This window comes from Anastrepha obliqua, chromosome 3 (genome assembly GCF_027943255.1).
Source record: "Anastrepha obliqua isolate idAnaObli1 chromosome 3, idAnaObli1_1.0, whole genome shotgun sequence".
Classification (NCBI taxonomy): domain Eukaryota; kingdom Metazoa; phylum Arthropoda; class Insecta; order Diptera; family Tephritidae; genus Anastrepha; species Anastrepha obliqua.
This window is the reverse complement of record NC_072894.1, coordinates 93,437,374-93,459,708: the sequence shown is the minus strand read 5'-3', so window position 1 is coordinate 93,459,708 and position 22,335 is coordinate 93,437,374. Positions and strand designations below refer to the sequence as shown.

The following is a 22,335-nucleotide window of genomic DNA, read 5'->3' as shown; positions in this document are numbered from 1 at the left end:
ATGCACCTACTTCACAGTCATTTGGATTTTTTTCCTCCGAATTTGGGGGCTGAAAGTGATGAACAAGGCGAGCGATTTCATCAAGATATTGCTACGATTGAAAAGCGTTATGAGGGCTTTTTGGATCAAGGAATGATGAGCGACTACTGCTGGATGCAACTTCGTGAAGATTCCGTGCAACATAAAAGAAGAAGTTCGAGAGTAAAAACGTATTTTCGACCTCAAACATAGCCAAGTCAAAAGCTGCAAAATCTCAACACGTGTTGACTTTATGGGTCATAACTTCTACAATTTTTCGTCGATTCAGACAAACTTAGGCTTAAAATGTAGGTGACAAAATTGTCTTTTAGAAAACCTATCTTATGTCGATAGAAAAAATTTTTTGTTCAAGAAAAAATTTATAAACTTTGATAATTTAGTAAAAAATGTCAAAAATGCCTTTTTTTAACTTTCAACAGCTGTTTTGCGAAAACTTATACTTCCATTGACACGAATTATATATTGCCATGTAGGTTATATGTGTGCCTTTCGAAATTTATGCACTTCAAAGAAATGGCGCGCACTGTTTTTGAGATTGCAAGTAATAACTGCACTATTGCCAAAAAAAACAGGTTTTTTGGGAATATCTCGGAAACCGTTCTTTGAAAAAAAAATTCATTTTTGGTTTCAGCGACCTCAAATTAGTTTAAAAAACGCCTTTTGGTCGAGGACCATTTTTTGTTTTAAACAAGTGTTAGCGTAGAAACACTGTATTAGAGAGTTTGTTCTGTTCTGTTTATTTTTTAACTTAACTTAGCTTTAGCTGTCATAAAAATATATGTATAAGCATTTGCAAGTTAATTGAAGTTGTTGAAATTACCACTCCATCTTAAATATTTTGAATGTCTTTGTGCAGAACTTTAACTCATTAGCTTTATGGTGGGAAATGCTTCTGGTGGGAAAGAATAAAAAATTTGAAAGCTCAAATATATAGATGAAAATTAAACTCAACGAAAAATAATGCGGTAAAATTTTCAAATGTAGGCAAATCATTTATTTCTATTGTAAATATTATGCTATTCAGTATCAAATTCACATACACATACGTACACTCCTAAAACAGTGATCAACACAATAAGAAATTCAGTTTAATGAAATACAAAAAATAATTTAAAAAAGAACTAACAAATAAATTCGGTAGGAAATAAACAAATCAAATTTAGATACATACATACAATTATTAGCTATATAGTATATAGTACGTATACGTACATATGTATGTACGGCTATTTATGCATAGTTATCCTTAACGGGTTTTCAGCATCTAACGCGAATTGGTGTTTTTCTTCTTACAGTGATTGTTTGCCAACATTTTTTGCTTACATTCTATCACACTCGGCTATATGCATTTCGATTACACTAAAACATTTTCACACTAAATTAAAACTAATTACATTGCTAATATTGTATATACGTATGCATTTATGTGTGTATGTATGTATATAAATATGTGTTAGTAGAAGCTAGGTAAATCCAATAGTTATTGCTTAGCGCTTAAATACTTAAATTAATCAGCCTCATAGTGTAAGCTTAAATTTAGTTGCTATTACTAAGGAATTTATTTTTAGAAATTCATGTAACCTTTCTCACTTATTTATTGTGTTTATTTTTCCATCGCAGAGTTTACTTCACAATTATTATTGTATAAATTTTACTCTTACAGTTCCCATAAATTCAAAAGTTGAGCTTAGGGTTTTAAATGTTCAGAGGAATTTAATTTATTGACTGGACTTGGCATTCAGTCAAACTTCTATCTGGAATTCAGTATTCGCTCTGTGGCATATTATGAATTCTTTCGAAAAATCAAGAAACATCATCATTTGCCTACGGTGGGCAACGAATTCGCTGGTAGCACTGAAACCTATACTGGAAAGTGCAGGTATATGAAAAAGTTTATGAAAGAATGAAAAACCGTTAGCAGATTCGTATTGCCTTTGATGAGAATTACGATGAAAAACCGACCAAATAAATTTTGTGAAAAAAAAATTGATTTTAACGTTCCGTTTAGAAGTTTGATTGGGCGCATAAGGGGAAATTAGAAACAAGACTTTAAGTTGAAAATGTGTGCAAGTGTAAATGACGAAAATATTGATGTAAGGTGAGGGTTCATTTTTAAGAAATTAGGTGCTGCAATTTCAAAATGGTTACAATGGCAATTTGAACCACTTACAATTTCAATCGAATTTTAATCACTTTAAATCGCTAAAATGAAAGTTATTCTTTGCAAGATGTGTTCATTAGTTAAATAGGACTGTTAGAATAAGTGTTGTAATATGAAAGGGCATATTATCCCGATTATTTTAGGTCAACTACTAATGACTAAATCAAGTTTGATAGTTTCCTACACAAAAATAGCCGATCCAATTTTTTATATGTAGCTCAATTTCACCATCGAGCTACTTCATGTTAGATTTGTTTTCAGAAGCTTGAAAAACAGGTTTCAGGTTAACCAGGTATCAATCGGGTATTACTGCACGTTTCACATTTTTTTCAGTGGTCCGTAAAAATTGACTCCGCGACGCGAAAACAATCGTTTTTTATTCAATTGGAAATTAATCGTACCATTTGTTAAAAAATTACTTTAGGAATTAAGCAAGCAGCGAGTTGACGTGATGCATTATTGAAATGCTACCACGCTCTTGATAGACTTAGGACAGAGCAGTAATCAAAACTATGTAATAAAAAGGTTGATTTAAACCGTTGAAAGTGCGTTTTGAAGGCATATAAAAATTTATAGACGGTGGTAGAACAATCAAAAAATTATTACCGCAGTCCGGATCTATCAACGGAGTTATAGCCTATAATACGCTTTATTATTTATTACTACAATTGCTGAGTTCTTATGCACCAGAACAGTAGTTAAAGTTCACAAAAATGTAATTTTGATTGAAATTTCAAAAATGGGGTAACCCGAATGTGAGTCTGTCAAGAGTTTAGTAACTAAAACTACTTCTTGTTTGATCCTTAGATGATAGCGAAGTTAATTCATGTATGATAGATTGCCAATTACACTCGCCTTATTTTATTGAATATTTTATTTAGATATCCATTTACACCGGGGTACAAATATCATTTTTGACCATAGTTTTTCATATTAATAGTGTATACTCAGTTTTGAATTTTCTCATCAAGTTAATTTTTTTAAGTACCTTGAAATTTCAAAGGCAAAACCTTTAGCAGGGTACCCATTTCGTATACTTTATTTCATAGCAATACATTTCATAGCATAAAATAATTCATTAGGAAAGTTCAAGCACATTTGCAGGATATACTTCTCGAGAAACATTATTGTGCAATATTTGTCCTGGCGAAAAGTAAAACAAAATTGAATAGCTGGATATGTTCCCTTTCGTTTAAAATCCATATTTATATCACAGAAAGAGCATAAAGATTTGAAACTATTTTTTGAAAATGTGGTTCTTTGAAACTTTAAAGTGCCTCAAAAGCTTAAATCGATGAGAACATGAAAAACGTAGCATTACTACATATATAAAACCTAGAGAGTTACGTTCATGAAATTTGGTCGGATAGGTTTTACTGTCGCACGGTGTTATGGTAGAAGCTGACTCCCATATCCTTCTTTCTAACTTATGAAAAAAATGGTGTAGATGTTTTCATGTTTGTTGGACCATTTTTGCTTTTCTTAAAAAATTGAATGAGTACTTAATTGTTGAGAACCAAATCAAGGTTACTTGAACAAAAGCCTAGTTTCATGGTTTCAAACTTTCATGGCATAAATATAATGGTTCTTAGTTTTCTTTAAAAGTACTTTACAATTTCAGAAGATATTCCGGGCTGGATCTATGATTTTGTCCGCATCGTAATTGGACACCAGAGAACACTCAATGCTGAGCTGTACGAATCTTGAACATTGTAAGTAATATGCGTTTACAACAACTACATTGACTTGGCTATATCATGCATAAGAATGTTGATTATCTATTGAATAGATAGCTCGTTTCGGCACCAATGGTTGCGAAATGAAACAAAGAACTAAGATGCTGTTTACATTTTGTTTGAATAACTAGCGCAACTTTGCGAAGCAGAGAGACAACTAATAAAGCTAGTGATTGCGAGCCAAATGGAACTACACCGGGAAATAAGATTAACGCAGAAGAAAAAATACAGAGCATTGTCACTGAGTCTAATTGAAAAATATATAAAATCAAAATCGTGTTTTTTCTTTCATGTTGATAGCCACAGTATTGCTAAAATTATTAAAATTTACTGTCACAGAATAAGATTGAGTTTTTGTAATGTGAAGGATAAAAGTTCCACAACAGAGAAGGTCTCACTTACATTGGAGAAAATTAACAAAAATCCTTTTGTATCAGAAAATAGAAGTTTTTCACACAGGCTGCTGCAAAGCAATACAATTAGCATTATGCTCTGCTTAGATTCTTCGAATTTTGAAAACTTCTGGGATGCACGCATAATGACAGAATTCAAGCGGCGGTTTATTATTTCCCACCAAAAGACGTGAATTGTTTAAAAAAGGGTTTCTTCGTAACAATTGATTGACAGGCGCAAGCACTGTCTTAGTTTCTTTCCAGTTTTATGATGTTTGTGTGTGGGATTGAAACAAATTTTTGAATTCGCTCAAACATAAAAATAAATATCCAAATTAAATAAAAATAAAAGTAGCAACAAAAAAATAAATGATTAATAAATCCAACTATATAACAGGGGACTGAAGAAAAAAACAAATAATTTTAAGAATTTGGAAAATAGTATTTTCGATACTCTCTTTTGTATTTGTAGTATGTTTTCAAAAATTTGGTATAAGTAAAGTTTTTATGTGTTTACAAGCCAAACGTGTTTAAGTGTTTGATTTCGTATTTTGATGCATATATTAAGCTTAATATTAAAACTATTTACTATTCGACAATTAAATGTATCAGTACATATTTTAATATTTAATAATGTATAGTAGTTATTTAACATATTTTTAACAGTAATTATATGAAATATCTTCCTTATGTCCATTTGGCTCCATTTAAGTTTTTTGGAAAAATATTTAATTCAATATTTACTTATTATTTTGTTTTCGATAATAATACAATACATTAAAATTGTACAAATAGAAACAGTTCAAAAAGCACCGATCTTCAGCTAAGTTTTGCTAACGTGCCCACGCCTTCACATGCCACGTTACGTATGATTTTATATACAGTTTATATACGATTGGTTTTTTATATTTATAAGTAAATGTATATATGTGTGTATGTGTGTAATATTTGTGTGTTGTCTAATACTAAATATTTCAAGTAAATTTCTATAAACTTACTTCGTACAATGTTCTATGTATGTGTGGATTTTGCTATTCATATATTACATAAATGTTATTTTACATGCGTAAGTATTGTATATATGTATGTATTTACAGTATCGTCCAAGTAAATCCTAAGTATGTGCAATGCTTTTATTAATTTAACTTTGAAATATATCTACACTAATTCAGCGCTGTTTGTGGTTGTTGCTACAAATCTCGAATAACAAGATATGCGGAAAATTTTGAATACAATTTTTTGTTTTTTAATTACATTAATTTTCTTTTTGTTTTTCATAATTCAACAAAACCTATTTCAGTCGCTGAATTTCGCGCCGACTTCATAGCGTGCAGGTGTTGCAGGATGGTCCTAGAAACGACAGTTGAAAGCGAAAGTACTCGCAATGTTTCAAAAGCACATATTTTCAGAAGCAAGTTTTATTTTCTAAACATTAATTGCAAGAACTTTAAATAATGTCACACAAAATCTCAAGGCACACAAGTTAATTTCAATTTCAGCTTAACCTTCTTTCTGTAATTAATTAAGTATAAAAAGAAAATATTACTGATTTTCAAGCAATAGACAAATTTTCCAGAACTGCTCATGAACACGAGCATTTTACGGAACTTTCTTGTAAGTAAAGTAAAGTATGGTAAACCTTTGAAATCGTTGCAGTGATCAGGCCCACTTAGCTTTCAACTTTTCGTTAGCTTCTATACATATATGCACATACATATATGTGCATATGACTGTTGCTTGTTCATCGTTTAATTCTCAATCAACATTGCACAAAAGATAACGGCCCAGCGCAACAGTCGATTCGATGAAAATAAAAGTAAGGCAACTTTTCTTAAACATATTTGCGATTTCTGCTAATAAACGTTTGTATGTATGTTTGCATGTAAATTTGTTAAAATTTAATTTTAGTACAATACAATGCTGATTTTAAATGCATTTTGCAATTAAATTTAGCCAAAGAGACAAATATGGTTTAAAGACTTAACAGGACTTAGTTTTGCATGTCTTACTGCTATTTGTAATTACAACTAAATTACATAACTACTACTAGATGCATAATTTCCACGTATAAAACTCGCGGTTCTACGCCACCCTTGGCTCACATAAAGAATTGTGTTAAATTTTTATGTTTATCAAAAATAAATGTTCTGCAAATTAATTGGCTGCCAATTTTGAGATCTTTTCAAGAAATGAAAAATTTTGTTTTGTATGTCGTACTACAAATCATCACTTGCCCATCAAGGCTCTTATTCAAGTGGTTAAAATGAGTAGTTGTGTTATTGTTTTTGTATTGATTTTGTAGCAATAAATGTATATTTTAACTAGTTGCATGTATGTACATATATCCAATCATTAAATTTACTAATTATAAAATGAAGTCGACTATTAAATTAGTAATACCATTATTTTTTAGCTCAGTGAGTATGTAAACAACTCAGTTTCGACAATTTTGAATTTAAAGCGCCGTCATCATCAAAAGTGTTCGAAATGAGCTTTCACATTTTCATATTGCACTATTCTTTTTCTTCGGTTTGTGGGTACATGGTACTCCAGCTCAGAGTTGCCATGCCTGGGGCAGCTCTATATGTAGAGCGAAATAGGAGTGACTGTTGAACTTAGTTCAGCTCAGCTACGAACTCGATCTGCTCTATACACTTCAACCGTAACTTTCCCAGCTTAATTCAATTTTCTCTGTCCCATCTCTATTCACGCTCACCGTTCTACGTGCACTCGATTATCATGGGTTGGCTCGACTCGATCACCGACGGTCGACTTTCTTGATTTTGTGCATGTTGGTGTGCTGCTGCGGCATGTGCCGCCGCCGCTGCTGCGTGTGCTGCTGCTGCGGCCGCTTGAGCATGCGAAACACCCATGTAAGTGTCATTTGTGCCACCTGCTGCGGCCGATGCTGCACTCGAACTATTACTGGCTGTGCCGGGAGGTAACAAATGCATTTGTTGTTTGACGGCAAACTTTAGCGGGTGTGATTGCTGATGCTGGAGCAGTTGCTGTTGGTGTAGGTGTTGTTGTTGGTGGCCGTGATGGTGCTGTTGATTCCCTGTTGTGCTGATTATCATGCTGGCGGCGGCAGAATTTGAAGGCGCTGCTGATAAATGTTGTTGTGATGCGGCATGTTGTTGGAGCATGGCAGCGTGCTGCTGTTGCAGATGTGCATGTGTTTGTTGTTGTTGTGGCTGGTGCTGGTGGTGAGGATTGATGGAAATAAGACGTGGCGGGGATGGGTGGGCGGCACCGGTACTACTCGAACTACCGCCGGCGGACATGTGTCGCAGATGCGGATGTATTTGTTGCTGCATGTGCTCAAAGGCCTCGCGAGAATCGGGCTCTGGCAGATCTTTATCTATTGTATTGTTGGTGGGGGAGGAGAAAATAAACATTAGGTTTATGATTGAATGATTGCTCATTAGGCTTATGATTGAATCGTCAATTCATCAATACTCACCCAAACATTCTGATGTCGCCGCTGCAGCCATCGCTAGTTCTTCCTCCAGATCATTGGGCTTGCAGCTCGTCGTCTTCCAGTGTGTACGCAGACCCGAGGCACTAATGTACTTTTTGTCACAGCCTTGGCATACGTATGGCCTATCGTTAGTGTGCAAACGTTTGTGCAGCTTTAGATGAACGAACTGGGTGAATTTCTGCGGGCATAGGTCACACGCGTATGGTTTTTGGCCGCTGTGCAGGCGCAGGTGGGTCTTCAAATTAGATGTCGAGGAGAATCGCTTTTTGCAGATGTCGCATTGATGTGGCTTTTCGCCAGTGTGCACCAAATGATGTTTCTGTAAATGCGCGAGTTGTGTGAAGCTCTTCGTGCAGACATTACATTTGAACGGCCGCTCGCCGGAATGCGTACGCAGATGAACCTTAAGATTGCTTAGCTGACCAAAAGTTTTACAACATACATTACATTCGTAATGCATTTTTCCATCTTTCTTCTTCAACGGATATGGCAGCGAGCGATAGCCCCGTGAACCCAACGAGTTTGGGCTGAGTGGGCTGCCACTGCGCGGACATGAATTTCCATCCGGGCTCAAGCTATGGGGCGGGGAGATGCGTAGTGGTTGCATTAACATCTTAGAGTTGGACTGTAGTAGGTGTAGGTTAGGTGTGGACCCATTGGACGCATTCGAATGACGGTCAAAAGGCGAGTGCGAACTGTGCGGGGGTGAGTGAAAGGTAGATGTGGGCACATGTGACAGGGGGTGCCCCACACCCGGTATACCACCATTTACACTGCCGCTAGAATAAGGTGAGTACGCCGAGTAGGGAGGAGTTTGATGATCATCTGACATGTAGGCGCTGTGTGCTCCGTGCGCAGGAGAGTATATCACATGATGGCCTGGTGGTGGAGGTGGTGAACATTCGCCCTTAATGCTGCCGCGTGATGATGCAATTAACAATTCGGTTTCGTGTATGGACGAGGCATGTATATCGGGGGCTTGTGCTAGGTTTGAGCTAGAATCGGGACTAACAGCATTGCCATAGCGATGCGATTTCTTGTACGAGTATGCCATTTCTGTGGGAGACGAGGGTGGTGGAGTGGCTGCATTAGCTTGGCGACAAGCTGCTGCCGCTGCGGCTGCAGCTTCGAGTCGGTGTTGGCCCGTAAGTATAGTCTCGAGTATACTCGAGGAGGGAGGTGTAAATCGCATATAAGCGACGGTAGCTGCTGCCGCAGCGGCAGAATGTGTAGCTGGGGGTGGTGGTGAACTCGTCTCGGCTTCATAGTATGCCTTTTTGATTGGCACAATACTGCGCCCCGAATGGCTGCTTGCGCTGGAGAGCGCATGGTCTACCACAATGACTGTGCTTGATGCACGGTGTTGCGTGGTTGAGCCTGGCGATTGATCCACTTCCATCGTCTCGTCGTCCAGTTGTGTTGAGGAGGTGCAAGTTGGTATAGCCTCGTTGGCAGAAAGCAGATCATCTTCGCTAGAGGTAGCGCCCTCTATAGGTAGTGCGTCACTGTTCGTTGGTTTGGTGTTGGTTGCATTATTGAGGTGGCACACGGCCTCAGTCTTAATGGCTAATTTACTATTTTTGAACTCATATTTGAGCGGCATTTTCACCTTGAACTTGCGATACTCATTTTTGTCATCGCAATCCATGGTAACTGCAGGCGAGACCACCGCGGGCGTTACCACCGGGGCAGTTGTGTTGCTGCTACCCGTATTGTTATTGTTGTTAGCAGCAGCTGTGGCTGCAGCAAGTGCCGCAGCAACAGCCGCCTTCTGAGGATGCGTTATAACCGTTTCCTTTGGGGCAATGGCTTTCTTTGAACAATCCAATACATAATTATTTTCGCTCTCACTGTCACTGGAGTCCTCGGGAGGCGTTAGACCATCTTCATGATATTCGTTGCTATGATAACCTTCATCCGAACGCACTGAGCGCACACTGCCGTCGTTTGGCGTCAGTTGATGTTCATATTGAGGATCTTTATGCTGAATTGGAGAACCAACAACCTCTTTAACGTCCTTAATGCCACACTCGCTATTCGCCGGCGAACGGTCTCGCACAATTACTGAAGAACCAGGCTCCTGTTTAAGGTGTAAGACGGTTTGGTGCTGTTGAATGTGTTGATAGTGTTGCAGGTGTGATGGCAGCTGGGCATGCTGTGGTAATTGATGCGTACTCTGCTGTTTTGAGGCAGGCTGTTGCTGTGAGGATTGGGCGTGGTGAATATGTGGCAGGCCAGTCAAGTGTTGCGTTTGACCAACGGTATTGTCCCGGCAGATGGGAGGCGAGGGACTCGGAGTGATTGACCCCCGATTACTTACACCTGGTGCGTTGCACGTGACAGCAGGCAAAGGCGGAATCGGCAGACCCATAACGTAGGTGATATGATTGTACGCAACTTCTGGAGGTATTTCTGGGGCGGGCATGCAATATGGCGAATTCGATCTCATCTTTGCCTTGTGCCCTTGCAATAAGGTAGAACCTGGTGGAAGTGCTGAACCATCTTCTTCTTCTCCATCTGCTTCGGCATCATCATCTTCGTCAACAGACTGCTTACAAGCGCCAAAAATCGTACGCTCTGGGTCTACGTCGTAACCAAGCCGTCGTGCGAAATCCTTGCAATACCACACCATTAACTCTTCATTGGGCATAATGTCACGCGTTGTGTAAAAGTAGATGTTTTCCTGATGTTGACATGCCACCAAATTCATTACGCACAAGCTGTATGCAGAGGCAACGTAACGCATCCAGTTTGCTTGCGCGCGGTCCGACCCATCCAGGTAGTAAAAGTCATCATCTTTGAAGATCTGTTGGCAAAAAGTGTCAATCATGAGGGGAAGAAAGGAAAAGAAAAGAAATGGGGGAGATTGGTTAGTTTTCGGGATAAAGCCAAAATGTAATAAAAGTCAAGTTAATATACATAGTCCAAAAAAAAAAAACGGTTCAAAACACCGGTTGGGTGCCAGGAGCATTGGGTACCTAGTGTTGTGAACCATTTTTGGGTAATGGAAGAATTTTGACACAAAAGTTCATAGAGCAAACTACAAAGTTGTGGAAGAGATTATTAACACAAGAAAATCTTTTAATAATAATATATATTCAAAGAGATGACAACAGCAACATTAGAAAATAACGGTTACTAAACATAATATTTATATGTATGTATATTCCAAAACACCAATTTAGGAAATTACAATAACAGGCTGGAAACAGTACAAATATACTTATAAACATATTAAAGAAGGAAATAAAAAAAATTAACGAACTATTCCCCGAAGCTTTGGTTCAGTTCTTGGCTGCTATGCAAATATAGGCTTCCTAAAAGTTGTAGAAAGGATTTTGAAAGAGAAAAATTTAGCTGCTTACATATTTTTCGGAAAAGTCTAAGTAAGATAAAAATGTCATACTTTGTTTTAGTCCGTTTTATAATCAACTGTTGCATTTACGTCAAAATAAGTATTTCATAAAAATTATATTATTATTTATTATTGATTGTGCAAACTTAATTTAATCACTATTTGCATCCAAAAGCTACATTCTGCTGATGGTCGAGATTAATATTTGATCCATTTTCTTCAAGTATCATATAGTGCGATTGGCGGGGAAGACTTTCAAATGATGATTTGATGTTCAGCTGGGGGATGTTTGCCACGCCGTCTTACTGGCCACCATCAATTCTTCCTTGTTGTTGAGATTTCCACCTTCTTTGTACACCTTCCGAACTAAAATCGAACAGGCATACTCGATTATGTTAATATGAGGTGATTTGAATGTCCAGTTGGCAAAAATATTGATGTCGCGATAAATTAAATCAGCGGCCGTTGAGCTGGCTACAGGAATAGGCGCGCTACCTTGTTGAAGTTGCCAGTTTAACCAGCGCATTCGTCGCCATATGTTGGAAAATTGGCGCCGCCCATCTCTTGGTATTCTTGCTTCGAGTACCCAATGCCATCACACAACATAACCAACCTACCACTAGATCGACGCTTACTGAATATCTTTTCTTTAGAGGTAAATCGTGCTAATAGCAAGCAAATCCATCTGGCTTGACCAGGTTAAACTTCTTTTCATCATAAAATATTGATCTGTGAATATAATCTAAAGCGAACTTTTGCGTCTTAATAAAAGAAAAAGTTCAAATAAATCAATAATAAATAACAATTTTTATGAAGTACTTAATTTAAGTCGTCAACAGTTGATTATGAAATAGACTAAACCAGAATTAAATTTTATTTTATTGAGGCTTGTTTCGAAAAATGTATATGCGGCTAAAATTGTTTCGCCCACTGTTCACGAGAAAGATATACATGATAATTATCAACATAAATATTTATTTGTTACACTTTTGAACAGCCATTTTATACAGAGCCAAACGTTTGTAAGTAAAGTAGATGTTAGAGTTACAGATAGTTGAAAGAAAGATGTAGGACGTCAAAGTATGTATCGAAATGAAAAGAGAGTACATAGCTCTAAACGTTTAAGAAGGAGCAGTAAAAAGTTGTTAAAAAGCGTAAAATAGTACCTTAATGTTCCCGTAGGTTATGTGGCGTGTTTCCTGCACCTGATTGGATTCGAATTTTAATTTATATTTTTGAAACGAATGTAATTTCAAATTTCAGTTTTTCGATTATTAATTATTGATTTAGATGGTTGATTGATGGGTTATTTTGTTAAGTTTGGTGATTGTAGTTTTGGTGGAAGGAATAAACATGAAATTAAATGGAAAAGTACGGTTGGGTTACATTTAAACAAATTTATTGTATTAAAAATAATTTTGAATTTGTATGTAAGCATATATAGTAATACACAAATGAAGTATTGGAAATCGAAATGGACATTGTTATGGAGGATGATGGATGGTTCAATCAGAATTAATGTAAAATGTGTTCAGAAATGGTTTATTGAATGTTCGTACGAGGTTGATAAAATGAAAAGAATTTAATAAGCTTTATGTAAATAATAAAAAAAGATAAATGTTTAAAATATTTCTTCCCCAGCTTATGCTAAATCTCGAACTGTTAAAACCACAAATTATATAAAACTAGGCGTAAGATATATTTCTACGACATTATTTTGCCAATACAAAATGCGAGTACAAGCATTTGATAGTACTCGTATTTCATTGCATCTTTTAGGCGTGTTTTGGAATTTTAGCGAATTTTACACATTTGGTGATTTTCGGCAGTCGAGGTTTATCAAGAACCTATTACGATTTTTACCGAATTTAGTTTGTTTTAGAACAACCATAAAAATAATCACTAAAAGAAATAGTATATTAATTTTATTAAATTTTAAAGAAATTATCTGCCGCTATTGGTTATTTGCCGTGCAATAATTTCTGTAATTTGTATGAAACTTTTGCTAAAAATAATAAAAGTTTAGTTGAAGTAATTTTGGTAAAGTATAAAAAAATTCATAACATTAGTTGCCCCAAAACGATTAAATGGCTATGACAAAAACAATTGAAAAATCTAAAGAATTTAAAGAATCGAAAAAATCTGAAAAATTTGACTGACTGCACTTATCCGAGATATTGTGATAAGCATTTTAGTGGATTTAATGCTTCAACATAACACGATTGTGCTTATGATCCATGTTTCTAGATTTCACATTTACCCACACAAACACTCACATATACACACACCCATACAACCCATACATATTCTAGGTGATACTGATCGATATCGATTCATCCAGAGCGAATGCGTGTTCACTTGAATGCTTGTGAGTAATGTTGGGTACAAATTTGTGATTGATGATGAAGAAATAGTCGTTGTATAATTTTCGTGCTTACCCGCCAAAAATAGCGCGCCTTATTTGTATCGTTGGGATAATTTGGAGTTGGAACGCCTTCAAAGGGGCCAAAACGTGTGCCGCGCGGTATGACACCAGTGCTCCAAACTCCTTCAGTCTGGAAAGGAAATAACGGAAGCTATTGAAATATTTATAATTTACATTCAAGAGTTAAGTACTTTCTAGTTTTGTTTTTTTGGTTTTGGCTGTATTTTCCTTTTTTTGGTGGGAAAAAACTTGTATTTGTTCATTTGCTAATCACTAACCTTAACATTTGGCGTTGAGAAAACCATTGACGGTTTTAGTGTTAGGCTGCGTGGCAGCGTGCGATCCGCCCGATTCAGTACGCCACGCTCGCACTGTACGTCGGGCACTATGTAAACGGCCAGCCGTTCAAAGTCCTCCTCACGCATTCGCGTCACATCGTAGTCCTGTGTACCATCCGGCGACGGGCTACGCGCGCACGCCGCTGTGGCTGCACCAGTGGTTGATGTCGTCGAGGCGGTGGGCGGTGGCAGTAACTTAGGACTTTGTATTCTATGCGCTAGCGTAGACGATAATGGCGTCGTCGTCGGCGCTGTGAACATTGTGCAGTTGTTGGCTGGCTGTTGCTGTTGTTGTTGTGTGTTGACGGTGGAGTTCATGTTGTTAGTGTTGATGTGGTTGCTACTTTGGCTACTGATGCTACTACTGTTGCTGTTGCTAGTGCAATGTTTCAAGCTGGGTTGTATAGACTGTGGCGTAACTTGCATATTCGCTATGTTTAGTTGATTGATTTGTGATGTGTTTTTATAAAGTTATGTAAAAACTTGTGTGATATAAATTGCGCGTGCGTAGTTACTTCCTTCTCTTTCGTACTTCTGATGTTGACAAGTGTGTGATTTGATTTACTTTTGCAGTTCGATAGTCAACGAATAAACGATTCAGTGCATTGAAAATTCCCTTATGGATAGTATTTCTGCAAAAAATTTAGATAAGAGATTTTCATTATCTATTGTAATTCATACATTTACTCTTATTCTTTATTAAAATAAGATACTATTTTTAAATTTAAAAAACTCTTTTATTTTATTTATTCTGGAGACGACAAAGAGGGCAACATGAAAAGAGCTTACGATTTATACAAAAATGGTTATAAAAAGAAGTATTTAAATACAAGCTTTTTATTACTCGAAATAGATGACATGAGCTTGAACAATATGTGGTTTCAGCAGGACGATGCCACTTGCCACTTAGCATATGAAATAATAGCCCTGTTGTGAGCGAAATTTTCAGGGCGTATTTTCTTACGAAATGAAGGAGTTTCTGTAGAGCTACATCGATGCCATTAAGCTGGAAGTGGTTCCAGGGCTGAATAACGGGGTGCCACATTTAATATACACCCGAACTATATTTTAGGTATCTTGTGTTGCCAGAGAACTCATCTTGGATATTTGGTAGATATTGGGTTTCATAAATAGACTAAAAAACAATAAAATAAAAATTAATGGTTTTTAGAAATGTTGTTTTGTTTTATTTATAAAGGGAGTGAGTGGGTCAAACAAGGCTGCATTCTGTCACCGCTTCTGTTTCTGTTTTCTGTTGACGCTCAACCTGGCAGAGGCACTATCTGGAACCCAATCAGCATGAAACATCTAAATATTCCCGATTCTGCTGATGACATTACTTTGATATCGCAACAAAGGGGGCATGTGCAACGTTAGGTCAATGATGTAGCTACGCAAGCAGAACATTCGCGACCGTAAAGAGACATGGGTTGGTAATCATTGGCGACTTACATCAGCAAAATGTCTTTAGACTGGAATCCAAAAGGCTCGCACGGCAGAGGTCGACTCGCTGACATGGTCGCAAATAATGCTTAAAGTTGGGAATCAATCCCAATGGAATTCATTTGTTTCGGCACTTTGCGCCCCCAGCCGGCGCGCTAGCATAATCTGCGGTGTAATTGAATCCCTCTGAGTGTAACCTTTGCCGCCCCTCAGCTTTCATTTTAATTTGAGTATTTATGCAAAAAGCTGAGAAACTTAAATGTTGTTCTTAGATTATAAGTAAATTCTTATTACTCCTCTCCTAGGGTATAATTTACAAACAAAACAAAAATATAATGGCCATCTTCGACTTGCGCGCCAATGGCTATAGTTTTCTAATAGCTTTCAATATTAAGCAGATTTGTTGGAATATCTCGATCAAAGTGCTATCAATTTTTTTATAAATCATTTGACAGATGAAGGAATTTGCTAGACTTAACAAAAGGCGTAACTTGCTGCATATTTACAAGCGAGCGGAAAGTTTAGCGCAAATTTTGACTTTTCAAATAGGTGCACCTAGTATCATCTTGCGAGTATACCTTTTAAAGAGGTAGTAAAACTAATTTTGATCTTGAATAAAAAAAAAAATATTAATTCTGTTAGGTGTTTGGCAGCGCTCCTCCTCCTATTTGGCGGATACTAAAAAATTTGTGAGTTTTCCCAAATATACAGCTAAGGAGATTTTAAACTACAAATAGGCAAATAAACAAGCATTCGCATTTACATATGTATATGTAGAGGCAAAGATATACCATTACAGTATTACATGAGGACTCCAACCCCAGATCTGACTTATAATAAAAAATTATGATTTTTCGCCTGTCTCAATCTAAACCAATCATTATTTAATAATCTGTGAGCAAGGCAACGTAGCGTAAAATTAGTAAAATTAGAACATTATAGGAATTTCAATTTTTTGGACCTTCACATGTCGTACAATACGTATATACAATATAAGCATACCAGTACGCATGTACGAGTGGTTATACTAAAAAATATCTCCGTTAAAACACGTCTCACATTTCACATGCGCCCTCTTGGACGCGTTAATAATTTCTCACTCAGCCAAGAAAATTACAGTTGAAGTTTTCCCTTTTATATGTATCTCTATATATGTCCTATACTGTATATATGATAACCTGAAACTTGAACTACAACAAAAACAAACTTACTGAGAACTAGTGACGTTTGTGCGGAAGCAGAGCAACATTTTAAAGTAAAAAAATAACAAATAACAATTTACCGCGCACTTTCTTCTATTTGCTTTTTCTTTTTATGAATAATTTGTGTAGTTTTATCTAAGAAAATAATACTATAATGTCAAGGTTAAATTGGTATTTTTCGCATATTTAATTTTTTTAGAATTTCTCCTATCGTGAGTGTGCACGATAGTCCACTGGCGAACCCTCCTTCCTTCCGACTGCTGATAATTCGTATGCAAATTTTAATTGTTGCTGCTCACTACTCGAGAGCCAGTATTAATGCATCTGCATACATATGCATTGCATGTAAGTTAATACGAGTAGGTACTTAAGGTGGCGTGAGGGTGAGCCACGTCAAAGGGTTTGTGTGAGCAAACAAAATGTAATGAAAAAGAGCAAAGTGTTGAGTTTTATTTGATGTAAGTGCAAAATATAGATTTTAAATTACTGTGAGTGTATTTGTAGTGACGACAGTTTTGCTGTTGTTCTGTTACATTTTCACTTTTACTTTAGCTGTGGTCACACGTGGCTATGACCAGTGCTTGGTTGTTTCTGTTGGGAACAACTTGAAAATAATTGTAGGAAAATTTATTGATTTTTTGTACATTTATCTTATGGTATTATATGTAAATATGTAAGTATGAGGTAAGTAAAACGATATGATATAATTTAAAGGTCAAAGAATCTGAAAGAGCAAACTTTTACGTGGATACCCAAAACTTTTACGAGGATAGCCCATGAGTGCAAGGAAGTAATTAATAAGCTCGCACGTAGCCTTTGTGTATATTGGGTTCGGGTCATAAAGGTATAGAGAGAAATGAAATAGTAGGCAAAATAGCTAAAAAAGGCGCGAGACTTACAGAGGATCAAATAATTCAGGTGCTTAACCTCTGCGCATAATTCAAAAGGTACTAGAAGAGCACATGTTAAGAAAAGCGATGGCCAATTGCCGGGTTGGCTGGATAATGTGCGAACGCGCATAAGATGGCAAGTATACTAAATCGGTTATATCGTTCGATAGAAGGAACTGTAGAACTCTAGTTGGTGTACTAACATGGCACTGCCTAGTTGCAGTGCATGCTTACAATCTAAATCAACTCTTAAAGATGCTTGCAGGAAATGTAATGCGCCGGGTACAAGAGAAATTCTGGAGAATCTTCTCGGCTAAGACTAGAATCTACTCCTGAACAGGAACCTGAGCGACACTTAAAAGTCGCGAACAGTACGCGTATCTTGAGTGTAGCATATTTCCACTAAAGAAACAACAAAAATAACTTTGTTTTTGTATCGCTATGGACCAAAATGGTTTTTGCGTAGCTTCAGCCAGCCAGTATCTCCTAACCTAACTTTTAAAACAGCTTACTTTGTATATCCCTTCATCACAAATTATTTACCTTTTTCAAGTTTTTTCGATAACATAGTAATTGTACAGTACTAATATTGTGAAGCTTGCAACCTTGATAGATTTAGTCGGAAGTCATCCTCTGAAGGCTTAATTCTCTTTATGAAAATTAAAGAAAGTTCAATAGTTTCGTGCCGTTTCGAATAGCAAATATTCAAAGGAAAAAACAATTTTATTAAATCTTTATTTTTCATATTAGAAATGTGGATATAAAAGAGCATATAGTTTGCACAATGATGTGCCAGCCATAAGCAGGTTTGTCTACGCAATTTACACCCTATATCTACATACATACATATTATATAATGCCTCTCTACCACTACTTCCATAAGATGTTCGGCCAATTGGCGACTATTAATAAAACAGTATTACATACTTACACGCACGAGAACACTCAAAAATGCATGCGTGCATATACAAGGAATACATACAATCTAATTGTGTTAAAAATAAGTTTGCGTGTATACCTCCACCACAACCGACGCACTATATACACACACGCCTATAGTTAAATATATTGCTTTCAAATGCATGAACATATACATAAACATATCTGTATGAAGTTCTTTCTATTCCTTCCGCTCGCGCTTGCAAACCTTTATTAAGCCACCTTATCTTATCGTAGCCTTAAATTTGCGATGTATGCATACATACGGATATTTTAAATACTTACAATTTGTAGTGTTTATGTATAAAAATATGTGCTTATGTATGCGTCTTTGCCCAAGACCGTGTGAGTGCAACCAATTCATGTCTGTTGCATGGTTTGACGTCGCTATTTTTATTTGTATGGCATTTCTGGTATGTATGCGTGTATATGTTTTATGCAAAACCGCAAATTGGAATATATACGTAAGCAAATATCGTATATATTATGAAAAAATGGCAACTATATATGTATGTATGCAATAAAAGCATAGCCCTTGAATTGAAATATTCTCTTTTGTCATTAATTGCCCTTCCCAATTAAACTATTGCTTAGCCCGATCATACATTTTCTTATCGTTTTCATTAACACCAAATGAAAATCAATGCCGTAGTATGCAAAATAGGTTTTACATATATACTATACTCGTATACACATTTTCTCATCAACAGTTTTTGAGACATGTTCACAGCTCATAAGTTCTCGTTCCCCTTGACTTGTGCACATTTCAATGCTGATTTCAACTCTGCAACTCTTTTGTCCGTCCACTTTCAATACTTATGCAGTTGCACTCAAAACGTCTGTGACACTCTCAAATTCTATTACGCGTACGGCCGAAGAGAGGAACTTGTGTAATATCTGGTAACCTCGTTAGAGGTTACGTACTTGATTTTGACACAAACATCTTCACTGACCCCTCACACAAACACTATCAACCTTTATTGTTATATGCGGTATGCCACCGGTGCCTGCGTGTAGGTATGTATATATTTCAAAGTGCCTTGAATGTTTATGTTTCTGCGATGCTTGTTGTAAAATGGCGAGGGTGAAGGTGACATTAAATGACGCATTGAATTTGCTAAGCACCCAAGGTTTTTTATGAAAAGCGAAAGTGGGTTGCATGGTGTTGAGGCAGTTTATTTTGCTTAGTTGTTATTTTGGAAATATTTTAAGAGAAGACGTTCCGCAAAAAAGCTGCCATCTAAAAATTATAATAAATTAATCTTTGCGTTTTCTTCTATAAACACTTCTTTGTACTTTCTGTGAATAGGCTTAAACTTATTTTCATTGTTATTGCTAATAACCATTAACTAGACACATTTTGTGTTTGCATTTGCCTTTTCTGCGCGTTTGCTTACCAGTCTCTTGCTAGTATGTATGGCATACTACACGACGTATGAGTAACATCATTCATTTATACAGACGTGAATTTGTTTTCTGCTAGGGATTGTTGCTCACTATTTCCCGTTTTTTTTATTAGTCTATTTGCTAATTCTATTATTCATTTATATTTTTTGTCGTACAAAATATATTTAGTACAAAATATATATAGTTTTTCTATTTTTTTTTTTAGTTTTATATACTTGCAGAAGTCAAAATTTTCACTTTCATGTGACACGAGAAGTCGAGGAATTGACTTTTGACTTTTATCGTTTTCATTTGTCTTTGCCGACGGCTGTTGCTTTTTGTTCTCGATTTCGCTATGACTTATATTAAAATCTTATTTCTTAAATTTTTTCCTTTGCAGTTGCACTCAATTTCCACTCAATTAAAGTTTTCAATTAGATTTTCTCATTTCGTTTGTAGTAAATAAATATATATATACATTATTTTCTTTTTTTGCCGTATTCTTTAAATTTTCAATTTTCTTTTGATTTGCATTCGCCGTTTTCGCCGCCTGCACTTTATTTCATTCGCTTTGTTTCAAGGTTGCGACTGAAAGCCATTTCACTTTTATTTTAAACGTAAGATGATTGTGCTCATAATGTTCGCCTGAATATATTACACGTTTAAAGTTTATTTATATTCTTAAGGGCTACCGTATATATTTTCGGACATTTTGTACTCTATATGTAGTTTTTGTAGCGAACTTTATCTTCGTGCACATTTATGCAGCTAAATTTTAACACTTTGGGTTGCTTGGTTTCACAGTTAATCAAATTATTTTTATTGATGTATTATCGCTTCGAACTTTTCAGCTTTGCTGCATTTTTTCTTGCTCACTTTAGCTAATTATAGCTTAAGCTAATAACTGTTATATAAAAAAATATTTTATTAAGAACATTTTTGGATTCAAAAATACTTTTTTCTTCACTTATGTACCATTGAAAAGAACAAAATCATATAAATGTTTACTACAAATAAAATTATGCATAATGCGCTTTTGCAGCTCGGCGTTGACGGGCGAGTCTGCATTCAAAAATGCACTAAAGTATGTATGTAGGCGATGAGTGGCACCTAGCCGTATTATAGAGCGGTCGAGTGGTCGAGCATTTGACTGCGAGCAGTTGCCGAGCTGTCAAATTGAGCAACATTTTTAACTGAGCTGTGGAACAGCAGGAACAACAAAATATCGCATTTGTAGTACACCAACAACTCAAGGATAATCAACTGTTAAAATAAATAGTATTATCTTTGTTTATACACTTATTTTTTTTATTGTCAAATACCAATTTCCTCATGTTAATTTCTTTTGAGCTAAGTACTTCGCTGTCGCAACGCTCTCCATAGCTGCGTTTGTGTGCGTGCATATGCGGAAACTCAAAGTGTTGCTGTTTACAGAAGCAAGTGCAATTGCAGTTACAATTTCCATGCACATCCACTACTGACCCATTTTTCTAGCGCCCCTCACATACAAACACAAAGCAATTACAAAAGCTTCTGAGCACTCTTGCACTCAGATGCCAAACTGTACTGCACTAAGGCAACAAGGAAGTAACTCAAACACTCTCACCACACGTGCAATGAGTACAAGTTATGAGTGAGTGAATGAGTGCAATGCATTTGTTCTTATCATTTTGCCGGTGGGGTGTCTGGTATGCGCCACCAACTGCTTTGGGGTGGCAAAAAGCTCTCACGAGACCGCTAAAAGCTTTGGAAGCTATATTATTTGTTGCAGCATACGCCGTATGGTCACCACTTGGGCCACTTGTGTGCACACAATTTCAAATCTGTTGTGGAAGGCGCTTATGCACTTGGCAAGCTATACGCCACTCAGTGTATAAGTAGACACCTATACAAACACGTTTGTTTGTATCGTTTGCATACTACCCCTCGCCAACATATTGCTGCCTTTTTCTCTATTCTTACTAATGCTTGCACTTAATGTGTTATAAGCTGTAAGGATTTCTTTATTATTTTTACACTTTCGCTCTCACACTCTTGAGCTAATTCAAAGGCACGTCGTAATAAGGAGAAAGCGGAAGCAGGTTAGGTGACTTTATTGCATATTAATTCGTTTGCAGCTATTTCTGCATTTTGTTCGTTGTCTTATTTCGCCATTGTTGTTATTGCTATTACTATTTTTAATCAAGCGCCGTCTACCCAACAAGCGGCATGGCCAAACCCTTACGAATTGAAGTGCAGTGTCTATAATTGGTTGTTGTTTAGGATATTTTTAATTTTGCTCGGTATGAATCTATCTACATATATGTATGTTTTTGCAAGCCAATATACATACGAGTATGTATACGTGAGTTGGTAATGATAGCACGACACAGTTTCATGATCATAAATTGTGCCACGTTCTGCTGTATTGTTAATTTGTGAGCGACTTGCGCTTTTATGGCCATCGTCATATCGTTTTCACTTCCACTGTGATTTTATAATTATTAAAATTTTTTTTAATTTTAGTACCCAATTATGTGGGTTCTACTTTTGCATTTTTACATTTACA

General features: G+C 36.3%; 1 protein-coding gene across 3 annotated transcripts in view; it reads right to left on the bottom strand.

Annotated features, from left to right (window-relative positions):
- Window positions 1–1,010: 1,010 nt before the first annotated feature.
- LOC129240592 (zinc finger protein rotund) overlaps window positions 1,011–22,335 on the bottom strand; it is a 74,763-nt gene continuing 53,438 nt past the window's right edge. For 2 of the 3 annotated variants that reach the window (XM_054876495.1, XM_054876494.1), the window contains exons 2-5: window positions 13,868–14,559; window positions 13,603–13,719; window positions 7,792–10,615; window positions 1,011–7,689 (exon numbers count right to left, since the gene is read on the bottom strand). In XM_054876495.1, coding sequence (XP_054732470.1) covers window positions 7,049–7,689; window positions 7,792–10,615; window positions 13,603–13,719; window positions 13,868–14,353 — 4,068 coding nt within the window. In that variant the 5' untranslated portion in view covers window positions 14,354–14,559 and the 3' untranslated portion in view covers window positions 1,011–7,048. Of the gene's footprint in view, window positions 7,690–7,791; window positions 10,616–13,602; window positions 13,720–13,867; window positions 14,560–19,798; window positions 19,945–22,335 lie in introns of those variants that run through there. The other variant, XM_054876493.1, reaches the window with a different exon arrangement.